At 42.9% G+C, this 19,813-nt stretch overlaps 1 protein-coding gene across 1 annotated transcript; it reads left to right on the forward strand.

Annotated features, from left to right (window-relative positions):
* Positions 1 to 674: 674 nt before the first annotated feature.
* On the forward strand, positions 675 to 18,382 carry Elp5 (Elongator complex protein 5). Its single transcript, XM_075685858.1, has 8 exons — positions 675 to 858; positions 956 to 1,016; positions 4,303 to 4,383; positions 5,468 to 5,649; positions 9,136 to 9,305; positions 14,347 to 14,427; positions 14,843 to 14,940; positions 18,225 to 18,382. Exons 1-8 carry the CDS (start codon positions 804 to 806, stop codon positions 18,325 to 18,327), a joined length of 831 nt encoding a protein of 276 aa, XP_075541973.1. The 5' UTR covers positions 675 to 803; the 3' UTR covers positions 18,328 to 18,382.
* Positions 18,383 to 19,813: the final 1,431 nt, after the last annotated feature.

Here is a 19,813-nt window from a genome sequence, read left to right on the forward strand (position 1 = left end):
TGAACTAGATGGCGCCACCATGCTGAGGGGAGAAGCTCGGGATAGCGTTGACAGCGGTTCTCGTCTGCGCCCGTAGGGGTAAGAAAAAGCTAAGCGAGAAAAGTGGCAACCGCAAAGGCGCTGCCATACGACACATTTTTGTAGTGCTAAATATTTTAAATATTGTGCAATACAATGCAATGCAATATTGTGCAAGAACAAGCATAACATGCCCTCTAGAAAAACAGATGCAAATCTTGGAGGCTATGCTCTCGCTGGCGGCACGCAGCGGAAGCGGTTGCGAGAGGCGTCAGATTTAGGTGTTAAAAAATCGATGTTTATGACGTATTTTTGGCTCTTGAAATTGCCTCCTCCTCATTCCCCAAATAAAAACATATCCTTCAGGATTCGTTCAACAAGCAAACAAAAAAGCGGATCTTGAAGGTTATGTTTTTGGCTTGTTGACTGCGGTGGTGATTTGGGGAGCCCGAGTACGTCATACACGTCGAGTTTCGGACACCACCTGTTACTTATTTCAGTTTTCTTACGCCTGACTAATTATTTTATAAAACATATTGGCAGGAGTAGTGTTCATAGCTTTATTTACCTTAACTTAATAAAGCATTTTCTTTGTAAAGTTTCTTTTTTTTTTGGCGGCTTTTAATAATCCCAGCTCACTACCTTGTCTTAATATGGCGCTACCCACAAGTTTTGTTTAGACGAAGGCATTGGTTTAGAGCATGGTTTAGAGTGTACTGGCATGTACTAGTTTCTGTTTTGATTGCCGTTTTCTCTTTCGCAGTTACGATCATTCGCTTCCAGTAATGTTACAAAGCTTGCTTTCCCAACAAGGCACTTCTGGACTGGTGCTGATAAACGGTACTGTGTCAATTCACTCGAAGATGTGGCGATCATGTCATCTATTTTGAGGAAATTGTAAAACCTAATTGTCGTTTGTCGTTTTGTTTCTCAACAGACACATTGGAACAGAGAGCCCGTTTGCTCTTGGATTCTTTCACAAATACATGTGCCAACAGGTTTGTCCGGAAAGATAAGGTTTCTCGTGTATACAGTAGATTTTGTTTCGTGAACTGTTCATCCGTTTCATTGAACGCTCTCAACGCACACGCCGCGTGTTGCCGTGATGCTAGATGCACTGCTGCTTATCCGCAGCAATTCGTCGTTCTTCTTTCTGTGTTGTTTTGATTTGCGACGCTTGTACAGAGTATCAGGTCAGGGCTGTTAAATTGTAGTCTTGAAAAACTGAAAGGCCATACCAAATTACCCAGCTGTCCAACTTTTGATGCTAATGAACTTACGGCGCAGCAGATCGAACATATAATTAGATGATACATGAAAGACGTCCGCAAATTACTGGAAATTAGTACTAAATACTGATAGAAGTAGCTCATTATTTTCACTGAACTCTGGAGTTAAGTATAAACCCCATGCAAGCGATCTTGCACGCGACAGCGACAGGCGACGCGATGGAGATGGCTGTCGCGTTCGCTCGTCGCCTACAAGTTGCACCCCATGCGAGCGACGACTTCGAGCGACGTCTCCCCAGTGTTGCCGGTATGAGGGCAGCAATATAGGCGCCGAAACTAGCGTGACGCGTGCTTTATTAACTTAAGTTGATGTATTTTACTGTAAAAAGCAGCATAAAATATTTCTGAAAGTCTTGCAGTAGGTTCTTATCCTTGCACCTATAAAAATTCAATCGTTTGCTCGTTCCGTGCGACAATCGGAAGTACTGGAGTTACGTACATCCAGTTCCGGCTTTGCGCTATTGGCTAGTCGCTCATAGCACTTCCGGGCGACGAGCGACGAATTCTAGATTTGCAAAACCGTGCGACCGCGCGACAAGACCGAGCGATCTGTTCAAGCGACGGCCTGATCCGTCGCGCAAACCCGTCGCTCGTCGCTGTCGCGCACAAAATCGCGCTAATGGGGTTTAGCCTTTATTGTTCGCTCTTCGTGGAAATGTTTCTGAAAGGTAAAAACGCCGTGTTCAATAGGCAAGTGTTTCATATGTGAGTTACTTAATCTTAGCGTAATGCGCATATGACAACTCATATATAGCTTAACAGTGTTTGTAGCGAAAATATCAAGCGTCAATCCTTCTGATTGTACCCACGCGTTTCAAAAAAAAATTAATTGTCTTGAAAGGTGACATACAAAATGAGCTCAGGTTGCATTTCAAATGCATTTACTGTTCAACAGCAAATACTAATGTTTGAATTTAGAACATTTCTGAAGTACCTGGTCAAACACACACACAAAAACGAAAGAACGCCGGATTTCTTCGACAGCCACTAGGGAATGGCAGATGAGAGCTTGTTTTCAAGGACTGACCATTAGGTGTCAGACTTGCATTCTGGCACAATATAGAGAGGTCATAACTACGGAAATGTTGCACTATAATGTCATGCGAGGTGAAACTGAAAAAAGCTTGTGCTCTAAGCATGGTTGTCGATTCATTGTGCATTACAAGCGCGGAACCTTCGAGGTACTGCTTTCATTGATGCCCCACAATGTGAAACAAGGTGCCCTACACAGTCTTTCTTGGCCTTCATTTGTCTCTCCTCCACTCTGTACTACTCATTGTCATGCAAGACTCGCTAACCTTTATGCTGCTTTCATTGCTAACGGTAATACCCCCTCTACTACTCATTACTACTACTACTACTACTCGCTAGCGCCATGTGAAACTCTTTTTCCATCTTCATTTGTCAGCTTTGTCATCACTTGCAACCGCTTTGTCCCTCTCCTCAGCAGCATTCTCTCCGCATATGCTCTTTTGCTACTTTCCCTCCTGCCATAGTTCCTGGCTTGCACTGTATTGGGCCACTTTGCTGATTTCCAATTCTTTAGCCATCTCCCTCATTCTTGGACATTGCAGATGCAGTGATGGCTCGAAAGGGACTACCATACACAGCCTATCACCAACACTTCTAACCTTGCATCTTCATAACAGCCATTCATCATGCGTGCCCTCATTAAGGAATGTAGAACTTCACTACTAGTGCCAAGGCATACCAAAGGCATGAGGGACCCATTGCAAAATATATATATATATATGTAGGGGTTATTTTTAAAAGTGGGGCCATTGGCCCAAATGCAGTTACCAAGGGTCATTCTAGCCGTTAACCCTTGCTACAATGGTGTTTACACTTAAGTAAAAATATAATGTGTTTTGATAACAGGCGCACTGACCATCCTTAGCCATTCCTAGCTCATACTAGATGTTCCACGCACTACAGGTTTGGGAAGCCATGCAGCACATAATGGCACACAGCACTGTTCAACGCTTTAGAATTGCCTCAGCTAGTACTGGATTTAGATCATGCAGGTCATCTGGTAAGCCAGTAAACAAAACAGAGTTTATTATTAAACTTACAAAAAATAGCAGTCAGTTGAGCTACACAGCTCACATGTTGTTCAGTTGTATTGCTCATACCTAGCTACATCGGTAGTGTGTCTAAACAGTGTATGCTCATTATTAATTGCAGCACAACAGGAAGACAATGGACATAAATGAAGTTAACTCTCAGAGCACTGTGTGTTCAAGAGCACTGTGTGTGTTGGCTTTGTTTCTGCCTGTTGTCATCCTGTCGTGCTGCAGTCAATAATGAACGAGCGCCAGCTATCCCTACTTTCAATTCTTGTGTACATCCATTCTCAATTGCACTTTGTGCTCCTTCTTGTCTCTTGTAATGTTATTTCGTAATTGGAAACTGGCGCCAAATCATATGCTCTGGCATACTGAACACCGTAAGCAACACCTTAAGCAGGAATCCCTCAGCTGAAATGGAGTAACTACTCAAGACCAACAGCAATGAAATTTCACTTTATCTAAGTTGGTAATAAATGTGTAGTATGTGCTACTGAAGCAATCTTGGCAAAGCTGTACAGCTGGTAATTGTCTAATTTTTTCATTAGCATCCTTTAAGTAGCCGCTAAGTGGACAACACATGCAGCTGGTGGGTAGAGCATATGACAGAAGTCCCAGCGAGTAGGCTCTGAGATTTTTCATTGCACCACAGTGTGCTGTAGGCATTCGACGAGATGTCAAGGATTGAACAAAGAACGGTTAGAAAGGCCTTGGCATGCTTGTTGATGTCACTCTGTTTCCTTTATAGCCAAATGTAAGTGCTATATTATGTGAAATTTATTCCAGTTTACAGACCCCAACTTCGCGCATACATTGTCTCAATCTCTAGGGTCTTCCTTTGCTCTGACCTTTCGTTGTCTGATTCCCAAATGCATTTTACGAAAAATGTGTCCAGAATTGCCCGTACATATTTGCTGTCTTTCTTTCAGAGGTCACAGCGTGCACATCTTAGGCTATGACAGAGAAGAAGGCACGATCAGAAAGTGCTTTCCACCTAGCGCTCTTGACAGGTATGTTGATGCACTGCTTCGATTCTAAGTTTCAGTATTTTAAATTCATGGGTTTGTACATGATCTCTGTGTGCGGCATCTAATCTAACTAGAGCACGTGCCTAAAAACTAAGTTTTCTAGTTAGGCTCTTGGTGCTGCATCAAACTATCTTGTTACGTTCACGAAAACACTTCAGTGTTTGGCAGTGCTCTAATAGACACTGAAAATTGTGCATCCAAAACTCACAACTGACCAAAAATGGTTGCCCAGTTTCGCTGAAGTTGACTCACTGTGACTTAAGAACACTGAATTTTGCCTTAATATGCTTGTTTAGTATAGCCAAGAAAAGATAGTATCAGTAATAATTTAACTGGGCTAGAAATTAACACACATATAGGAAAAACATTTAAAACACAAGCCACTAGCAAAGCCTTTTTCACAAAGTCTGCGTGTTTGTTACGATAGAGGTTTTCTTTTGCAAAAAAGGTGATGTTTGGATGCAGGAAGTACCACATCCAACTCAAGACAACTGCTTATGCTTTGTGTCTTTTTATACATAATTTAGTTGTATGGGTCTTTTATTAAGCTTTCAAACCTCTATCAGCTGGAATCAATGCATCCTTCTTGATACGTTGTAGCTAGCAGTTCAGTACAAACTAGCATAAAGCATTGCCATGACTGATTCATTACCATTACTTGTGCTTTTCGGTCGAAAGAAGACAAGCTTCTTTGCTTTCATTAGAAACCTGCAGTTGAAGAATGCAGCTTTACTTCACATGGGCTAACCAAATCATCTTTATTACACAAGCATCTCTTAAGAGATTGTGGTGCAATCATGCTCTCAAAATGTGTATGGGCAATAGTGAAGCAAATAAGCCATAACTGACAATGCATCTCCATAATAAACAAAGTATTGTGACTATTTTTACAGTGAGCCTGTCCCATGGTGCCACTTTTTCTTTAATAATGAGCCGCTTTGCAAGCATGGACAATTGATGCTGTTGTTTTATTGAAGCAAGTCAAACACTCTTTACAGGAAGGGTTTCTTGCTTATATAATGGAAACACATGTGCACTAAGAAGCAACTTTTTCATATATGTTCAGGATAGCCATTCACGATACCTTTTGCTCGCCGGACAAATGCAATCCTTCAACGTGGGTCGAAATGCTCAGCAAGGAGAAGGAACCATTTACACTGGTCATTGACTCACTTTCGACAGCCCTCATTTATCACCCATTCGACGATGTCTACATGGGACTCCTGTGCCTGCTGCGAAAGATAAAATGTGAGTCTGATCACCTTCCCACGTAATGAAATTGCACTTTTGCTTAACTAGTCGTAAATGATTGGTATATGCTACAGAAGCAGATTGCTTCAAAGCTGCATTGTTGGTAATTGTGTAATTTTTTTTTTTATTAACAGCCTTTAAATGCCACCTGGCGATCAGCAGATGAGCATGACACAAATTTCATAACATGGCTTCCAAGATTTTCTGCACGTCGCGGGCACTGCACCAGTCTCGGAAGTCATTTTCATGTTTCTCAAAGTCCTGTTTCTCAAAGTCCTGTGATCTGATTCATTTTCAGCAAGTGATAATGGCTTTCGTTTTATGTTTCGGTATCCGAAATATCTACCTTGGAGAAGTTTTTATCATATTCATCTGTATTTCTAACGTAAAATCTTCCAGAAAGTCAGCTGTATATCCACGCTGTCTGAAACTTGTCTTCTTACGCGGTCCACTATTTCATCACAGTTGGCCTTTTACTGCTGTGTTTCTCTTTGCAAAAGTTAGTAGCCAAAAATTGGGATGCGCAGCAAGAGACAAAGACTGAGCATGTGGATGGCACACGTCGCCTACTGGGGTGGCTGAGTGGCTGCAGAGTCTGATAGTGTTGGTTCTATTCCTAACCATCACAACCTTGTTTTGACGAGTGTTGAATGCAGAAACATTTATGTGCCGAGCACAGGGTGCTCGTTAAGGGACTGCAGCTTGTCAAATTAATCCAGAGCACTTCACTACGTTGTCTCACAAGCCCCCGGTTTGCTTTGGGACTTTAAAATGTATCTTACGTTCAAGAGGGCCATCTATCATGGAGGGAAATAAAAGGATGAAACAAAGGTCCCAGGAACCTTTTAGCTAGAGAGGTAGAGATGGGCACCTTTGTCTCTCTGTCCTTCACTGAGAAAAGGTGGTGGTGGTGGTAATGACTTTATTCTTGAGAAAAGGCAGAAGTTACTTCAGTTCGTTTAGTCTGAAGTGGTCTGCTGCTCTTTGCAGCTTTTTGTAAACTGCAAGAGAGCACCAAGCTCATTATTCTTCTTCATGAACAGCTGCTGTGAGAGCCAAAAGAGCCGAGAAAAAAATATAAAAAAAAAGAAAGCATACACAGAAGTACTACACCTGATTAAACATCACTTGACCAAACTCTCAGGTCAACAGACTTGCTCGACATCTCTGTGCTGATGTATACGTGTTAAGATGTTTGACACGATCAACCACATTTCTTTCTTGAGGTTTCTTCTCCACATAATTTTCCAACTCGAAGGTCGTCGTGCCACAACACCACCTTTCCCCTGATGGATACACTGCACTTTAATGATGTTTCTGAGTGATTCCTGTACTGAGGAGTTGGTTGAGGGACATCATTGCCTTCACCCCAATGCATTCAACAAGATGCCTAGACCACCGGGTGGCAAACTCTTCACTCGGGTGTCGCCGCAAAGCGTCACGTGTCATGGAAGTGCAGTGACTGCTTCGCTCAAGGCTTGGCACTGCCCTCTACTTCCTTAAGTTGAGGCAAAGTGTCGAGCACAGCATCTCTAACATTCATGTACAGTCGACCAAAAAAGTTTACGGACCACGGGATCTCAGAAAATTCAAAATATACGAGCAGCCTTTAAAAGCAGCCAGTAAAATTGTGCATCACAATGTTGTTCGCATATGCCACAAAAGGCTAAAAGTGGGAATAACAGGCTGTGTTTTAAGACTGAGGAGATATTCAGCTTTGTGTCAGATCTCTTGGTCCGTAAACATTTTTGGTCGACTGTACGTTCATGTTCCTTTGTGTCCTGTCTATTCTGGACACAAGCTCACTTTTCCATAATAATGTGCCAACTAGTCTGGGAATGAATTCTGGGACATTCTAGAATATGAGGGCTAGGCTCGCTCAAGTCAAATGTGGGTGTCACTTGACCTATTTTTTGGCACAGCAGCAGCATGAAAATTGTTTGCTCGCCTCAGAGTCAACTCAGCCTCATTTATTAAAGTGGTGCTGTTGACCCTGTGCCCGCCATGCCCCTAAAAAAAATTATTTGGTTGCTACTTTGCTTCCATTCAGCTGACAAGCTGTCGGATTGCATGTACCGGTCGCGAAAGCTCGGTAGCCGCGGCGTCAGCTACCAAGCACGTTTGTCGTGAGTTTGGCTCCCGGATGCCACAGCTGTATTGCAGTGAATGTGAAACGCAAAAAATGCCGGCGAGCTTAGATTTACTGTAGCTGGCTAAGCTAGCCCACGGATAATTGAGAGATGATTGCGAGGAAGAGGGAGTGGGCCAGGGTGCTTAAAACAATTTGAGCCAGTCAACAGATAGGCCTCACAAAACTACCTAAAATAAGTGGCGCAGCTTGTGCAAAAGCTGCAGAAGGCAAACAGTAAATTTCAAGGAATGTGCTTTGAAACTTGCCTCACTTTAATTTAAAGTGGGCTTTGTACAATCCACATTCGTAGATTTTCTCCTAGATGGGGGGATTTAGTTGATTATGCTGAGGCGAAACAGTGACAAGCCAACTTTTTCAAATTGTAATACAGCCTTGTGCTAGGCAGTGATGGCAATTGCTTTTGCGTTGCTGTTCTCATATCCAACGTGTCAAAATTAGCATTCCAGTTGAAACCGTCTCGATGTTGCTCCATGTCAGGGCACTTGGGAATGCATGACTATAGGTCAGTTTGCCATGTTTTCTTTTTTGTTGAATAAGATTGATTGCCAGCAAGCCCACAAAACTGTGCCAAATGAGTGGAGGATTTTACAAACTAGTAATCATTTTTTTTTTGAACAAGCACGAGCGCGCTTATTAATAGAACTGCTGGTAACCCTGGATTTGTTCACTCACATACTAGTTGAAATTCTAATGCAGAAACTTGGGGAATAGGCACTCTCTGAGTGTAACTTGCAATATGCAAGGTGGTAAATGCAATAATCAAGGCATAAATAGGCAGGAAACGTTCCGCAGTTCATGTGATTCGCATACAATTTCCGCTTATGACTATGGCGATTCGTACTCCGCCGCTTTGTTTCAATTGACGCCATAGCGCTGCTTATGGTGTTTTGTTGGAAGGTGTCTTTAAATCATTCATGCCATCATTGTGTGTATCATACCCAGTAATGTGATGCCCCATGATGTGCATGTTACTCCCAAAGGAAGAAATATCTTGAGAAGAAAGGACAAAAGAGCACAATGTAAGGAAAGGACAGACAACCAAATGTTTATTCTTTCAAGCAACATACGTAGTGTACCATTCAACCAGAAACAACAGGAAAAATGAAACAGAAGCATACGTACCTAATAGTGCTGCTAGAACAAATGAGCATTCAATTGCTAGTTGACACTATCGTCTGTCCCTTCCCTATGTCCCATTCTTTTGTGCTATTTTCTTCTCAAGTCATGGATCAGCCAGCCTAAATGTGTACGCTTTTGCAAAGAGATATCATCTTGAAAATTTGATGCCATGACTACTTTGATTGCTTCTCATGCATTCACTGCCTCACCAGCTTTGCAGATGATCGTGGCTCTTCTCCACACTGACGTGCATGAGGAACACGAGGTCGACAAGCTGTGCCACCTTGCCGCCACCACCTTGACACCGTATGCACACGACAGTGCAGGCACACTTGGATGTAAGATTGTTCACAAAAAGCCCAGTGGACGTGTCGTGAGGGATGTAAGTGTGCTTGTGTGTGCCACTGCTCTACCCACGCAAATCTGACATAACTGAAAGTATTACTACATGAGGCTTACTCTTCTAACCCTTTCGCTACCAAGCACTCTCTGCAAAAAATGGCCCAAATATGCCAATTGTATTTGTTCATTCAAACAAACACCTAGCAAAGAAAGAGCCAAAAGATGTAATACCAAAGGTTTTTTCTATTTTGTAAGAAGGCACTAAAAAGAAACAAGTGAAAGTTTGCTTGACTGCAGCACTAATGCAGTTGAACCTCAATATAACAAAGTTTTTTGCTGCAAGTACAACTTTGTTATATCGAGGTTGAACAAAGTTGTACTTGCAGCGAAAAACTTTGTTGCATTGCGAATTTCATTAATTTGAGGTTTTAAAGTTTCTGCATTAAAAACAACTTCACAAATTCTAGAGCTTTCTGGGTGGATAATATCGTTTAAGTAAGCACTTATAAACAAATGGCAAGAAAGCCAGGCCATAATACATTAAAACCTCGTGAAACCGTAGTTGGCCGGAGCTCAGAAAAAGTACATACTGAAGAGTGGTACTGCTTAACCGAAATAGTGCAAGATCACCCACTTAACTGTCAGAAACGGAACTCAGAGAAAGTGCGATGGAAGGGCAGAAACATGCAGTATTTATTCACTTCGCGCTGCAAAAGTGTTATTTTCGTTTGATGCTGTGGCAGCCTAGCAGCGTCAACAGTGGCCTCAAACTTACTGAAGCTGCGAGCCAGCTTTTCAGCCAGCACCCTCTTCTTGGCAAACACTCGCATGGCAGATTCCTCGTTGGCGTTGCCAATTCTCTGTGCACGGGAGCGGTAGCACTGCAGAAGTCGCAGAGCGCCTTTTTCATTGCGAGGTGCTGTTCTCATCGTGACAATTGCATTCATGAAGCTGACATAATGCACAGCTTCCGCCGCTGTCAGGCCTGAATCTCGCATGCTGTTGCCTTTCCTGTCATCCTCACCACTGTCATCAGGCGACACTTCAGCAACAAGAGATAACGATGGTAAAAAGTCAAACCTCGTAACCGACATCTTGTTGTTGTCGCAGCAGCGCTGCCGAGCAGCTTCTTTGCATTCCAAATGCCACAGGCCGTAGTCAACAGCAGATCCCTGTCACGTGCCAGCGCCGACTTTGTGTCACATTCAATAGCACGAACGATATCCAATTTTTCTTCTATGCCGAGCACCCGGTGTTTTCTGTCCAAGCTTTGGCATGACGTGAGTCCTAGCTTGCACCACGCCACAATGCTCTCTGGCATGGCGCCGAAGTGGTGTTGACGTTGATATGGCTTCACGCGCAAACTCACAGCGCACTTGGAGGCCGTTGTTTTGATCTCTGAGGCTTGCAGCTCTGCCAGGCCGCCTGATGGGGCCGAAAGACCGCCGTGATTGCTTGACAAAAAGTGGAAACGCTGTGTTTTAACTGATACGTACGCAATAAGCTGGTACAGTTTATGCGGGCACAAAGCACGTTATGTTCAATGGCCGCTGAGTTGGGCAATTGACTTTACTATTTTAAACAAAACAGTTGTTTAAGTGGGTACGGTATAACGAGGTCTTACTGTAGCACAGTTATGAGCGCCAGCACCTGCTGTGCAGATTGTACCACGAGCATTGCATCGACACGGCTCATGGCGTCCAAGATTTGTGTGTGTTGCATCGCATGGCACCATAAATCTTGGACACCATATCTGACCACGTTTAGTGTGTAAAAAGATACTGATATTGGTCCTGAGCCAAAAAGAAATTGTCAGTTTCACCAGAAATTTGGAGTGTCGAGCGCTATAGCAAACAGGCTACACAAAGTAAGGTTCGTAGATTTATCGATGTCACGTGTGCTCAGGGAAACATCAACAGATTTCGCTCAATGACCTCAACCTTGCAGTCACAACGTGAGTGAGCGGTTCGTACCATGTCTCAGAAACTTGAGATTACACGACTGCCAACACTAGACGCTCAGAAATAACAAAATGCGTGTGAAGGCACCATCCATTTTGGCTTGCCGCGGAGAGATTACCTTCAAGATCGAAACAGCGCGTGGCCTGCACACAGATGTGCACGAGGAGAAAAAGGCAGATAGGCGCATTCCTGCCCCCGCTCGACCCAGCACGTGCTTGATCATGTTACCACGCATTCACTCCCTCCCCGTCTCTTTTGCTCAGAAGGAATCGTCAGCTCTCGTGTGTTTTTCTCACCTATATACCAACGCGACAAATGGCGCAGTGGTGTTTCCTGGTGCATGCTTTGACAGCAATTTTGCCACTCGAACTTTTCATGCAGAAGGAGGCTTGAATTAACTTTTGCCTTAGCCAGCATAGTTTTTTGGTAGATTTACTGGCCATACAGGCTCCAAGTACATGAATAAAATGCCCGAAAACTTCTTGAAATTGAAACTGTGTCACGAAGTTACTTTGTTAAATTGCAAAAAAGAAATACATGGTTTTCATGCAACTAAGATTGGGAAATGAAAATCGTTCGTTACATTGCAAATTTTGTTCAATCAAGGTTTGTTATATCAAGCTTTGACTGTAAAACTTTATTGACAAACTTCAAAATTCTAAGAAAAGCTGAAAAGGCGTGTTTTTGCTCTAAACTGGGACGATACTATCCCTCTGATGAGCGCTCGTATAAAGTGGCTTTCGACCTTTCTAAAGGCTGGCCTCCGTCTAGGACACTTCAAGGTGCACTGTGCCATGCAGTACTCTTTGCACCCACCTTGGTTTCCTTCAAGCGCGTAGGTTAGGGCATGTTGGTATTCCATAACTGAGGTTTTTTAGCGCATGAAAAGGGATGAGAGACAGTGGCAAGACGCAGACACATTGCTCTGCCTTCAAGCGTTTCTGTTCCAATTACCTGATCAAGGATTGCTTTGATTACACAAAGTGCCTCCTTATTGGCCTTTGACTTTTAGCACTACGACTGAATGTATACTTAGAGAAGTGGTGAGTGACAAGTCGGGAAGTCAGTAGCCGAGGATTTGCATCCTTTCCGTGAAGTCTAGATCGGGAGTTCTCGTCAGTCAGAGCCTCTACAAAACGATGATGTCATTTTGGAAAGCTAGTTGCCCTTAGAAAAGCGTGCTGCTCTGTCTTTTCACCTGCCATGCAACTTTGAAAGAAGCAAGTGCAGTGAAACCAACTTTTGAAACAATTGAAATGTACAAATTATAAGGAAAAAGGAAAGTGGATGAAAAGACAACTTGCTGCTGGTAGTAGCTGTACCCAGGTGTTACACATCATGTGTGTGTTATAGATATACCTGCCTGGTAGGTTTATTCGAGCCAACAGAATGAATGCTCGACAGCAACTTGTTACACAAACAAACACTTCATTGATACATGTTAAAAGCAACAAAGCACACACAAACAAGCATCAAAGTACATAAAAGTAAACGACAGAAATATGCATGTATAAACTGATCCCTCTTGCGTGATTAAGTTCATCAATCGCTCTTGCACCCCAACCAGACTTGTGCTCATTACAAAATAAAAAGGTAACTAATTACAATTACTTCATTCAAAATTAGAATTGATCACAGGGACGCATTACTGCACCACGAAATGTGCTGAGGAATTACTAAAGAAGTAATTGATTACTTCTATGTTACTTTCCTCCCACCTTTCATTAACATTGCACAAATACAGTACCGAACAAGTTGACTTGGCTGTTTCAGTGCGTCCACTTACCTTCACCAACACCTGTTTTTCAAAATTTTCGTTGGTCATCTACCCGTGTTTCTTCCGCAGACGTCAGCAGCAGCACTGGAAACTCACTTGATGTATGCACTGGAGAGACAGGTGGTGTTGTAGCGTACAAACATATTCTACACAATATTGTGGTTACTCAAGGCATGCTTCAATACTCGCATCTGGGTCCTCTATGAAGCAGAGAACATCATTACAGTACCGACAAACCAGTCAGGAGCATCATCGTTGGGGGGTGTTGATAGCCTCATCCCTCTATCGATGGCAGCATGTTTGTGACCCAGATGGCACCTGCTGACGCGTCGAAGACAACATTGCTCAGTACTTGTAGGGCTCCAGCAGGTTAGCAACTGTGCCTGCTGGTGTTCATGTTACACTGGAACGGCTTGGGCCAGCAGTGTGGAGTGGCACTGGCTTTGGCCAGCAGCAACGCATCCACTGTCAGCGCTTGAAAGCGCTGACGTGTCAACAGCTTTCGGTTAGCTCAGGGCTAGTGCTAGTTATAAAGAAGATCGGCGGCTCGACGAGCCTAGCTCTCGAAGGAGACGCCTCTCGTTACCATGGTGCTGTGGCGGGACCCATTGTGGCACTCCTTGGCTCTTGTATGAATGCTGCACCCCTGCCATTCATTTGTCGATGCATGCGCCCATCTGCCCATCCACCAAGATGGCTTCTTTCCTGGTCTTTCTCTTCCACGTGCTACCTGACTGTTCTTCCTCATTTCTTGCCTGTTTCTTTTTTTTTTCTCTACTACTTAGCTCATTTGCTCTCTCCTTATCTTCTGACACAAACTTTCTTCCCATAACTTTTCACTCCTGACAGTTTGCAATGCTCTACCAATCGAGCTACGGCAGCGCCTATCCTCCTGTCCACTTTCCTGGGTATCTTCTTGTGTTGAACTGAGTATAGCCCTGGGAGTGTTAGCCAGTGCTACTTACAGCCATGGCAACAGGCTGGAACTGCATCACATAGTATGTAAATTTAGGAACAGGCAACTGGCCAATAGACTCTTGTATGCTACCTCAGGGCAGCAAAACTTTGGGTCAGGACCACTGGGTCATGCAAATGACCAGATGAATGCCAGTGGTTGTTTGTAGTCTTTTCATTTCCCACTTATTGCATTGCAAACAGAAGGCAGCATTCAGTGCAGTGCTTCTTTTTTTCGACAGTTTTCTGCAGTTTCGCCTGTTGATTTGGCTATGTATGAAAAGCAGTTTGTAGTTCATGAAATACTGTCACGTGAAATACTATTCTGCCTAGTTGAGCTATTAATTATTGCATTGTTATTGTTGCTTACTATTTCTTTTTTTTTTCAGGATGAAGAGTTTGTTCTCAAGCCTGACCTGTCCATCACTGACATCAAGAAAGTAGCTCAAAAACAGGATGCAAAACCTTTCGTAAGTGTGTGTTCAGCAACATCCATTATAAGACGTTTTTGAACAGTTGTGATGGTAAAAGTTAGCTGTCGAATTGTGTTCATTTATACAGTAGACTTCCGTTAACTCAACTGCGGTTAGTCATATTTTTCAACTGTAATTCAATTGCGACCATAGGTCCCATCTGGTGCCCGCACATTTCTAGGAGCCAAAACTTTCTTTATATGATTATGATATTGGCCCTTGGCGGGTAATTCAAGCTTGGCTGGTCAGCAAGCACACACCTGACCCCAGTGGCTGCAGCGCATGCCTTGGTTATGCTAGGGTCAAGTGAATGCGTCGAAGACATGTTATCTCCCTCCAAAAGCAGAAATTTTCAACCTGCTTCAACCGCGCAGTCAAAATAGCGACTTGACACTACTTGTTCTTCCTTAAGGTGCAGCAGCCTGATCCTACGGCCAACCTTACTTTCAACCTTCGTCTCAGTGAAGAAGAGAAAGCAGCCAAGGACAACCTGGTGCTGCCATATATCAAGTAAGCATTGAAACATTTTGTGATCTGTTTATGTGATGTTATCATGTGGTGATAATAGGCAATTGATAGGTAGATGGCAGCATGGAAAACTTTAAGCACATTTAGGACGAAATCGCTGCACATGAAGTTTTTCTTGATATTGAAATCACTGTGCACAATTGAAAGGTAGACAGGGACATTTTCACATGACGATTTCATGGAGGTGCTCAGGCCAACCGAGTACAAATCACATGGGAACGCCAAAGTGATGTGTAGGCGAACTTAAAGCATGTAGTTTAAGTAGAACCTTTGCAGTAAATTACACATTGAAGCACATTGGAGTGTCGTGTGTTTTGTGAAAGACACATCATTTAGTGCACTGTCCCAGAAGAATTATGAGATTAGAAGTGGAGCAATGCAACTGTGCACATTATCTTTTCTTCCTCTGCCTTTTTCTTTTTTTTGTCTAAAAAATTACACTGCAGCATTCTTTTGCACCACACGAGACACAGTAACCTTAAATTATTCATGTTTCCACTATATCCGACATTCCATGTTCAGTGCAAAGAACTCGCATACTCATTCAACTCTAAATATTTCAGATGCATTTACCTATAAAATATTACTAGCACATAACGGTATTTTCAATGTTGTAGAAACTCTACCACATGCTTCTTGCATCTAAGTGGATCACACTTAGCTAGGGGTGTGCAAATATCAAAATTTTCCTATACACGTCGAATACGACTACTTAACTTTGAATATTGAATAGAATATTGAATAATAATATGTGCATGCATTAATTAGCAAGTTCAGCTATTATAACATGTTCGAACAGTGCAATTACAATGTCAATGGTACTAAATAAGACTATTCAGCCATTATACTATAATATTGTGCATTTGGCTCATGTTAGCTTGGAAAATTGAGTAATTCCCACTAGCTGTCTGTTCTCGCCAACCTGTGCCTTATTATACAGCATCAAGTGCCTGTAAACTCAGAGGCAATTGACTCTGTGCCAGCCGTCACTCATCGCATTTGCTGTCAAGCAATAAGCTCGGGATTGGGGGTGACGCCGCAAGAGTGCGTGCGCCCTCGCTATCGGCATGCCCCTTGCTACTTAGCGGCTGGCTTTACTGCATAGCCTAGACGTCCAGTAAGCGCACATTACAGGGAAAATTTCGCCAGCAGCATGAAATTATCACAAAATTAAGCACAATATCAGACACACATTCTTAGATTAGATAGAAACAAATGCCAAGAGCAGTGTTTGCTCCCGTACAACCAGCAATATATTCGATTTGTTTAGGATATTTGTATCCAATCGAATATTTGAATATTTTCGAATATATAGTTCTCAAATTGAATACAATTATTTGAAATACAATATTGAATAATGTTCATAATTTTGAAATAGTCACACAGCCCTAGCTAATAGTGAAACTTCTGCATGCTGGAGGAACATTTTTTTCACCATGTGCGAGTGACTTCCATTGTGAAGGGTCAATAATAATACATCTTTCATAGTACATCTCTTTGGTGGTGAAGCGCAATCACATACTCGAGGGAGAGGTTGTGGATGAGGAAGTAATACTTCCTCATGCAAATTCCTCTCCTAATCCCTTTTGTAGATGTACCCGCCTGTGCTGTGAGATGCCTTAGTCTCCATTCCTGCTATTTTCTATTGTTTGTGTGTGATCATAACATGTTCATTGTGTCTTTATGGGGTATGAATAGCATGCAGGTACATTTTTTCTGGAAAGAGCCTCTCCTGGATTTTTATTTGTTACCGGCTATAGTGGGGAATTTCAAAATGTCAAATTGTAAAGCATTCAGAGCGAGCATGGCATAGCTGCCAACTTTTGAATTTTTCATGACGTTCTCAAATTTGGGCTCGTTCTGCAATCTTATAAATCTTGCATCAAGATTTACGAAAAATGAATTCTGTTTTTAATATGTTTAAATGTGTTGCTAGATGGAGTGGGACTAAATTACAGAAATTGTGGTAATACATATCTGCACCACCCTTTTGTGGCAGCACACTTCCTTCTAACGTATTTATTAAAGGGGCCCTGAACCACCCCTCATGCTTGGTGAAATAACATAGTCCGCAGGTAGCATACGTTGCATTGAATATCTCGGCCAAGTTTTGCTGTCTTACGTGGAGCTCACAAGCGGATCATGAAGTCACCTTTCTCCCAGACACTCTTTTCAACAGAAGGCCCTATCCCCACTCTCTTCTGGGCGCTTTATTTCATCATCGAACGCTTTATTTCATCATTCCCTTAGAAGGCTGCTACTGGCCAATAGCTGACGTCAAACTGCGATTGGCTACATGGCGCAGACACCGCGGCTGACGGGTGGTGCAGTCAAGAGTCCACTGGCTAAGCAAACTGCGTCTCGCTGAGGACAACCGCGTTTGGCTTACGTTTAGCGCGCCATAGGCACCAAAGGCTCAAGTCGTGGCGTCTACGGTGGCATCCAAAATAAAATTTGAACTGCGGGCCATGGTGCCATATAGAAGGCAGAGCATTGCGGGCATGCCCCACTGCACCGTAGCCTTCGGTGTGCAAGGCGCTGGAACGGGAGCACAGCGGAGGCCACGTTTGATTGCCAATAACTCCACTTCTGCTGAACCATTGAAGTACTTTTTGTGGCAAAGTATTTCTGAAATAGCCTATTTTCACTTCAAACGCTTTTCTCCACTTCGATAAAAAGTGGTTCAGGCGCCCTTTAAGACAATTTTCCGAAGCAAGCCAAATTGAAAACGGCAAAGTCGTGAAAAAGTCCCCGTGATATAAAAACAAGGTTGTCAGTTTGTGCTGTTGCAGGTTTGCTGCTGCTTGTGGGCTGTGTGTAAAGGTAAATGGTTTTTAATAAAGTGTGCATGTGCCCCACAAAAGGCGTGCACTCAGGGGAAGCTTTTGAAAAATGCGTGCTATTCTCTGCCTCCCACTGTGTTGTGTCTGGGATGTTTATGAATTTTCAAGTTCACAGGTAGGCAGGCATGGCATGGCTCTAAATATGGGGCAAGCTGCATTCTGGCATTGGCAGTCCTCTGAAGAAAACTAATCTGGCATGATATTTGCACCGATTCATCACACCTACGTAGTTGTTACAAGCTACAGCTTCAAATCATGTACAGGCTAACATTGAACCCTCTGTGTTCTGTTAAAAACGGGAAACGATTTCAGATGATATTCAGTTTGTTCTAGTGCCACGTTGGGTTCTAATATTTGAAGTGCTTTTATACTTCAGTCGATGAATTTATGTCATCAAGTTTGTTTGGTATTTAACATTTGCAGGAAACCATCTTCCAGCACTGGAAAAGGGGAGATCACTTATGTCATGGAAAGGGAGGACGACTTTGATGAAGAAGATGATCCGGATGATGACTTGAACTTCTGATTGCCATACATTGTTTTGTATTTATGTAAATAGTTAACGCAGATTTTATACCTGCTATGTTGTGTTGCCATTATTTCTTTCATGGCCAGTGATGGTAATGCTGCACCAATCTGCATTGATTGGAACTTGTTCTACAAAAGGGTCTTTTTTACCTAACTTGTATGATGGCTGCGCCACAACATTGTTTTGGCTGTGCAGAAGCTAGGAAGCTTCCATGCAGTACAATACAAACCGAGGAGCCGCTACATTCATTGGCTACATTCATTCATGCCATTACAGCCAGTGAGACAGCCGCTGTGACAGCCAACAGAATCCAATTCGATCCTATTTTCATGTGCCTGCTGTGAGGCTACAATGGGTGGCCATGCTGGCTCTGCAACTGCATGATCAACACAGGGATTTTACACATCGGGTACTGACATTCTGTAAACTAAAAGGTAAGCAGTGTCCACTACTTACCGTATTCCTATTGTAACTTTATTCGTTGCCACGTATGGCTGTTTATAACAAAATTACGTCCTTGAGTTTAGCGAGAGGCTTCACGTATGCGCACACGGTGATTGGGTACCGGACCTCGGTTCATGCTTTTCGTCAACTGTCTTTGGTAAAGCGTGTGGTAAAAAACACGAACGAGCAAGCAGCATAGCCCTTGCCCTTCCTCCTGTGAGTGCGTATCAGTGGCAGAATAAAAAGCATTATGCACTTGCACTGCTCACTACGATTCATGAAACAAAATCAGAATGTGCGGAATATCAAGCTTGCGAAGCGGTCCTGCCTTAAAGGGACAGTAAAGAGAATAATAATAATTTGAGCTGCAATATCAAATTTGCCATTTCTATATCAAAAAAGCCACTCTTAGCATGAAAGGAGGCTTGGTAAGCCAGAAAAGACGCAAGACTGGAAGCCGGCTGGTAGCCTTGGAGTTCCTGCAACTGCTCGCTGTCAGGACATCATGGATTTTGACAGCAAGTACTTCAGTCTAGTTAACTGTTTACAGGTAAGGTTGGACTACATAAGATTGTCACGGGACAGTTATCCAAGCACGACGCAGCAAAAGGAAGACGAAGGTGCGCCTCAGCTCATGTGGATTTCACCATATCACCTATTGTGCATAGGCTACTGTAAATACATATTTCTCCTCTCGCCTTCCTTGTCACAATATTCTCGAAGAGCTGAAGACAGAATTTGGCAAATTTCAAGAACTTTTACAGAGCTGCAATGGCCCAAATGTCAAAAAAGTACTTCAATAACTGTGAAGTCACAGTGGCATATCGGCCTGGGCTTTCAGCAGAAAATTGAATAGGTGGAACTGTGAACTTTTTTTTCTCTCATATAATCTACTTATGAGCACGAAATTGAATAAAACAGAGTTCTGAAAGAATATTTTATCAGACTAAACCGATTTAGTTCCTTTGTAGTGTTGCATTAACGTTAGTTAACTTGCGCATTTTCCCGCAACCAGCCAGTAACATGTCGTTTTTTGTGT

Source organism: Dermacentor variabilis, chromosome 3 (genome assembly GCF_050947875.1).
Source record: "Dermacentor variabilis isolate Ectoservices chromosome 3, ASM5094787v1, whole genome shotgun sequence".
Lineage (NCBI taxonomy): Eukaryota > Metazoa > Arthropoda > Arachnida > Ixodida > Ixodidae > Dermacentor > Dermacentor variabilis.

What these genes read in the sequence shown, in the direction of transcription:
- Elp5 (XM_075685858.1), top strand. Translation starts at nt 804, where the DNA reads ATGTTACAAAGCTTGCTTTCCCAACAAGGCACTTCTGGACTGGTGCTG. An exon ending in CCACCTAGCGCTCTTGACAG is followed by an intron (nt 4,384 to 5,467) that starts GTATGTTGATGC and finishes ATATATGTTCAG; the next exon opens with GATAGCCATTCACGATACCT. An exon ending in AACAGGATGCAAAACCTTTC is followed by an intron (nt 14,428 to 14,842) that starts GTAAGTGTGTGT and finishes TTCTTCCTTAAG; the next exon opens with GTGCAGCAGCCTGATCCTAC.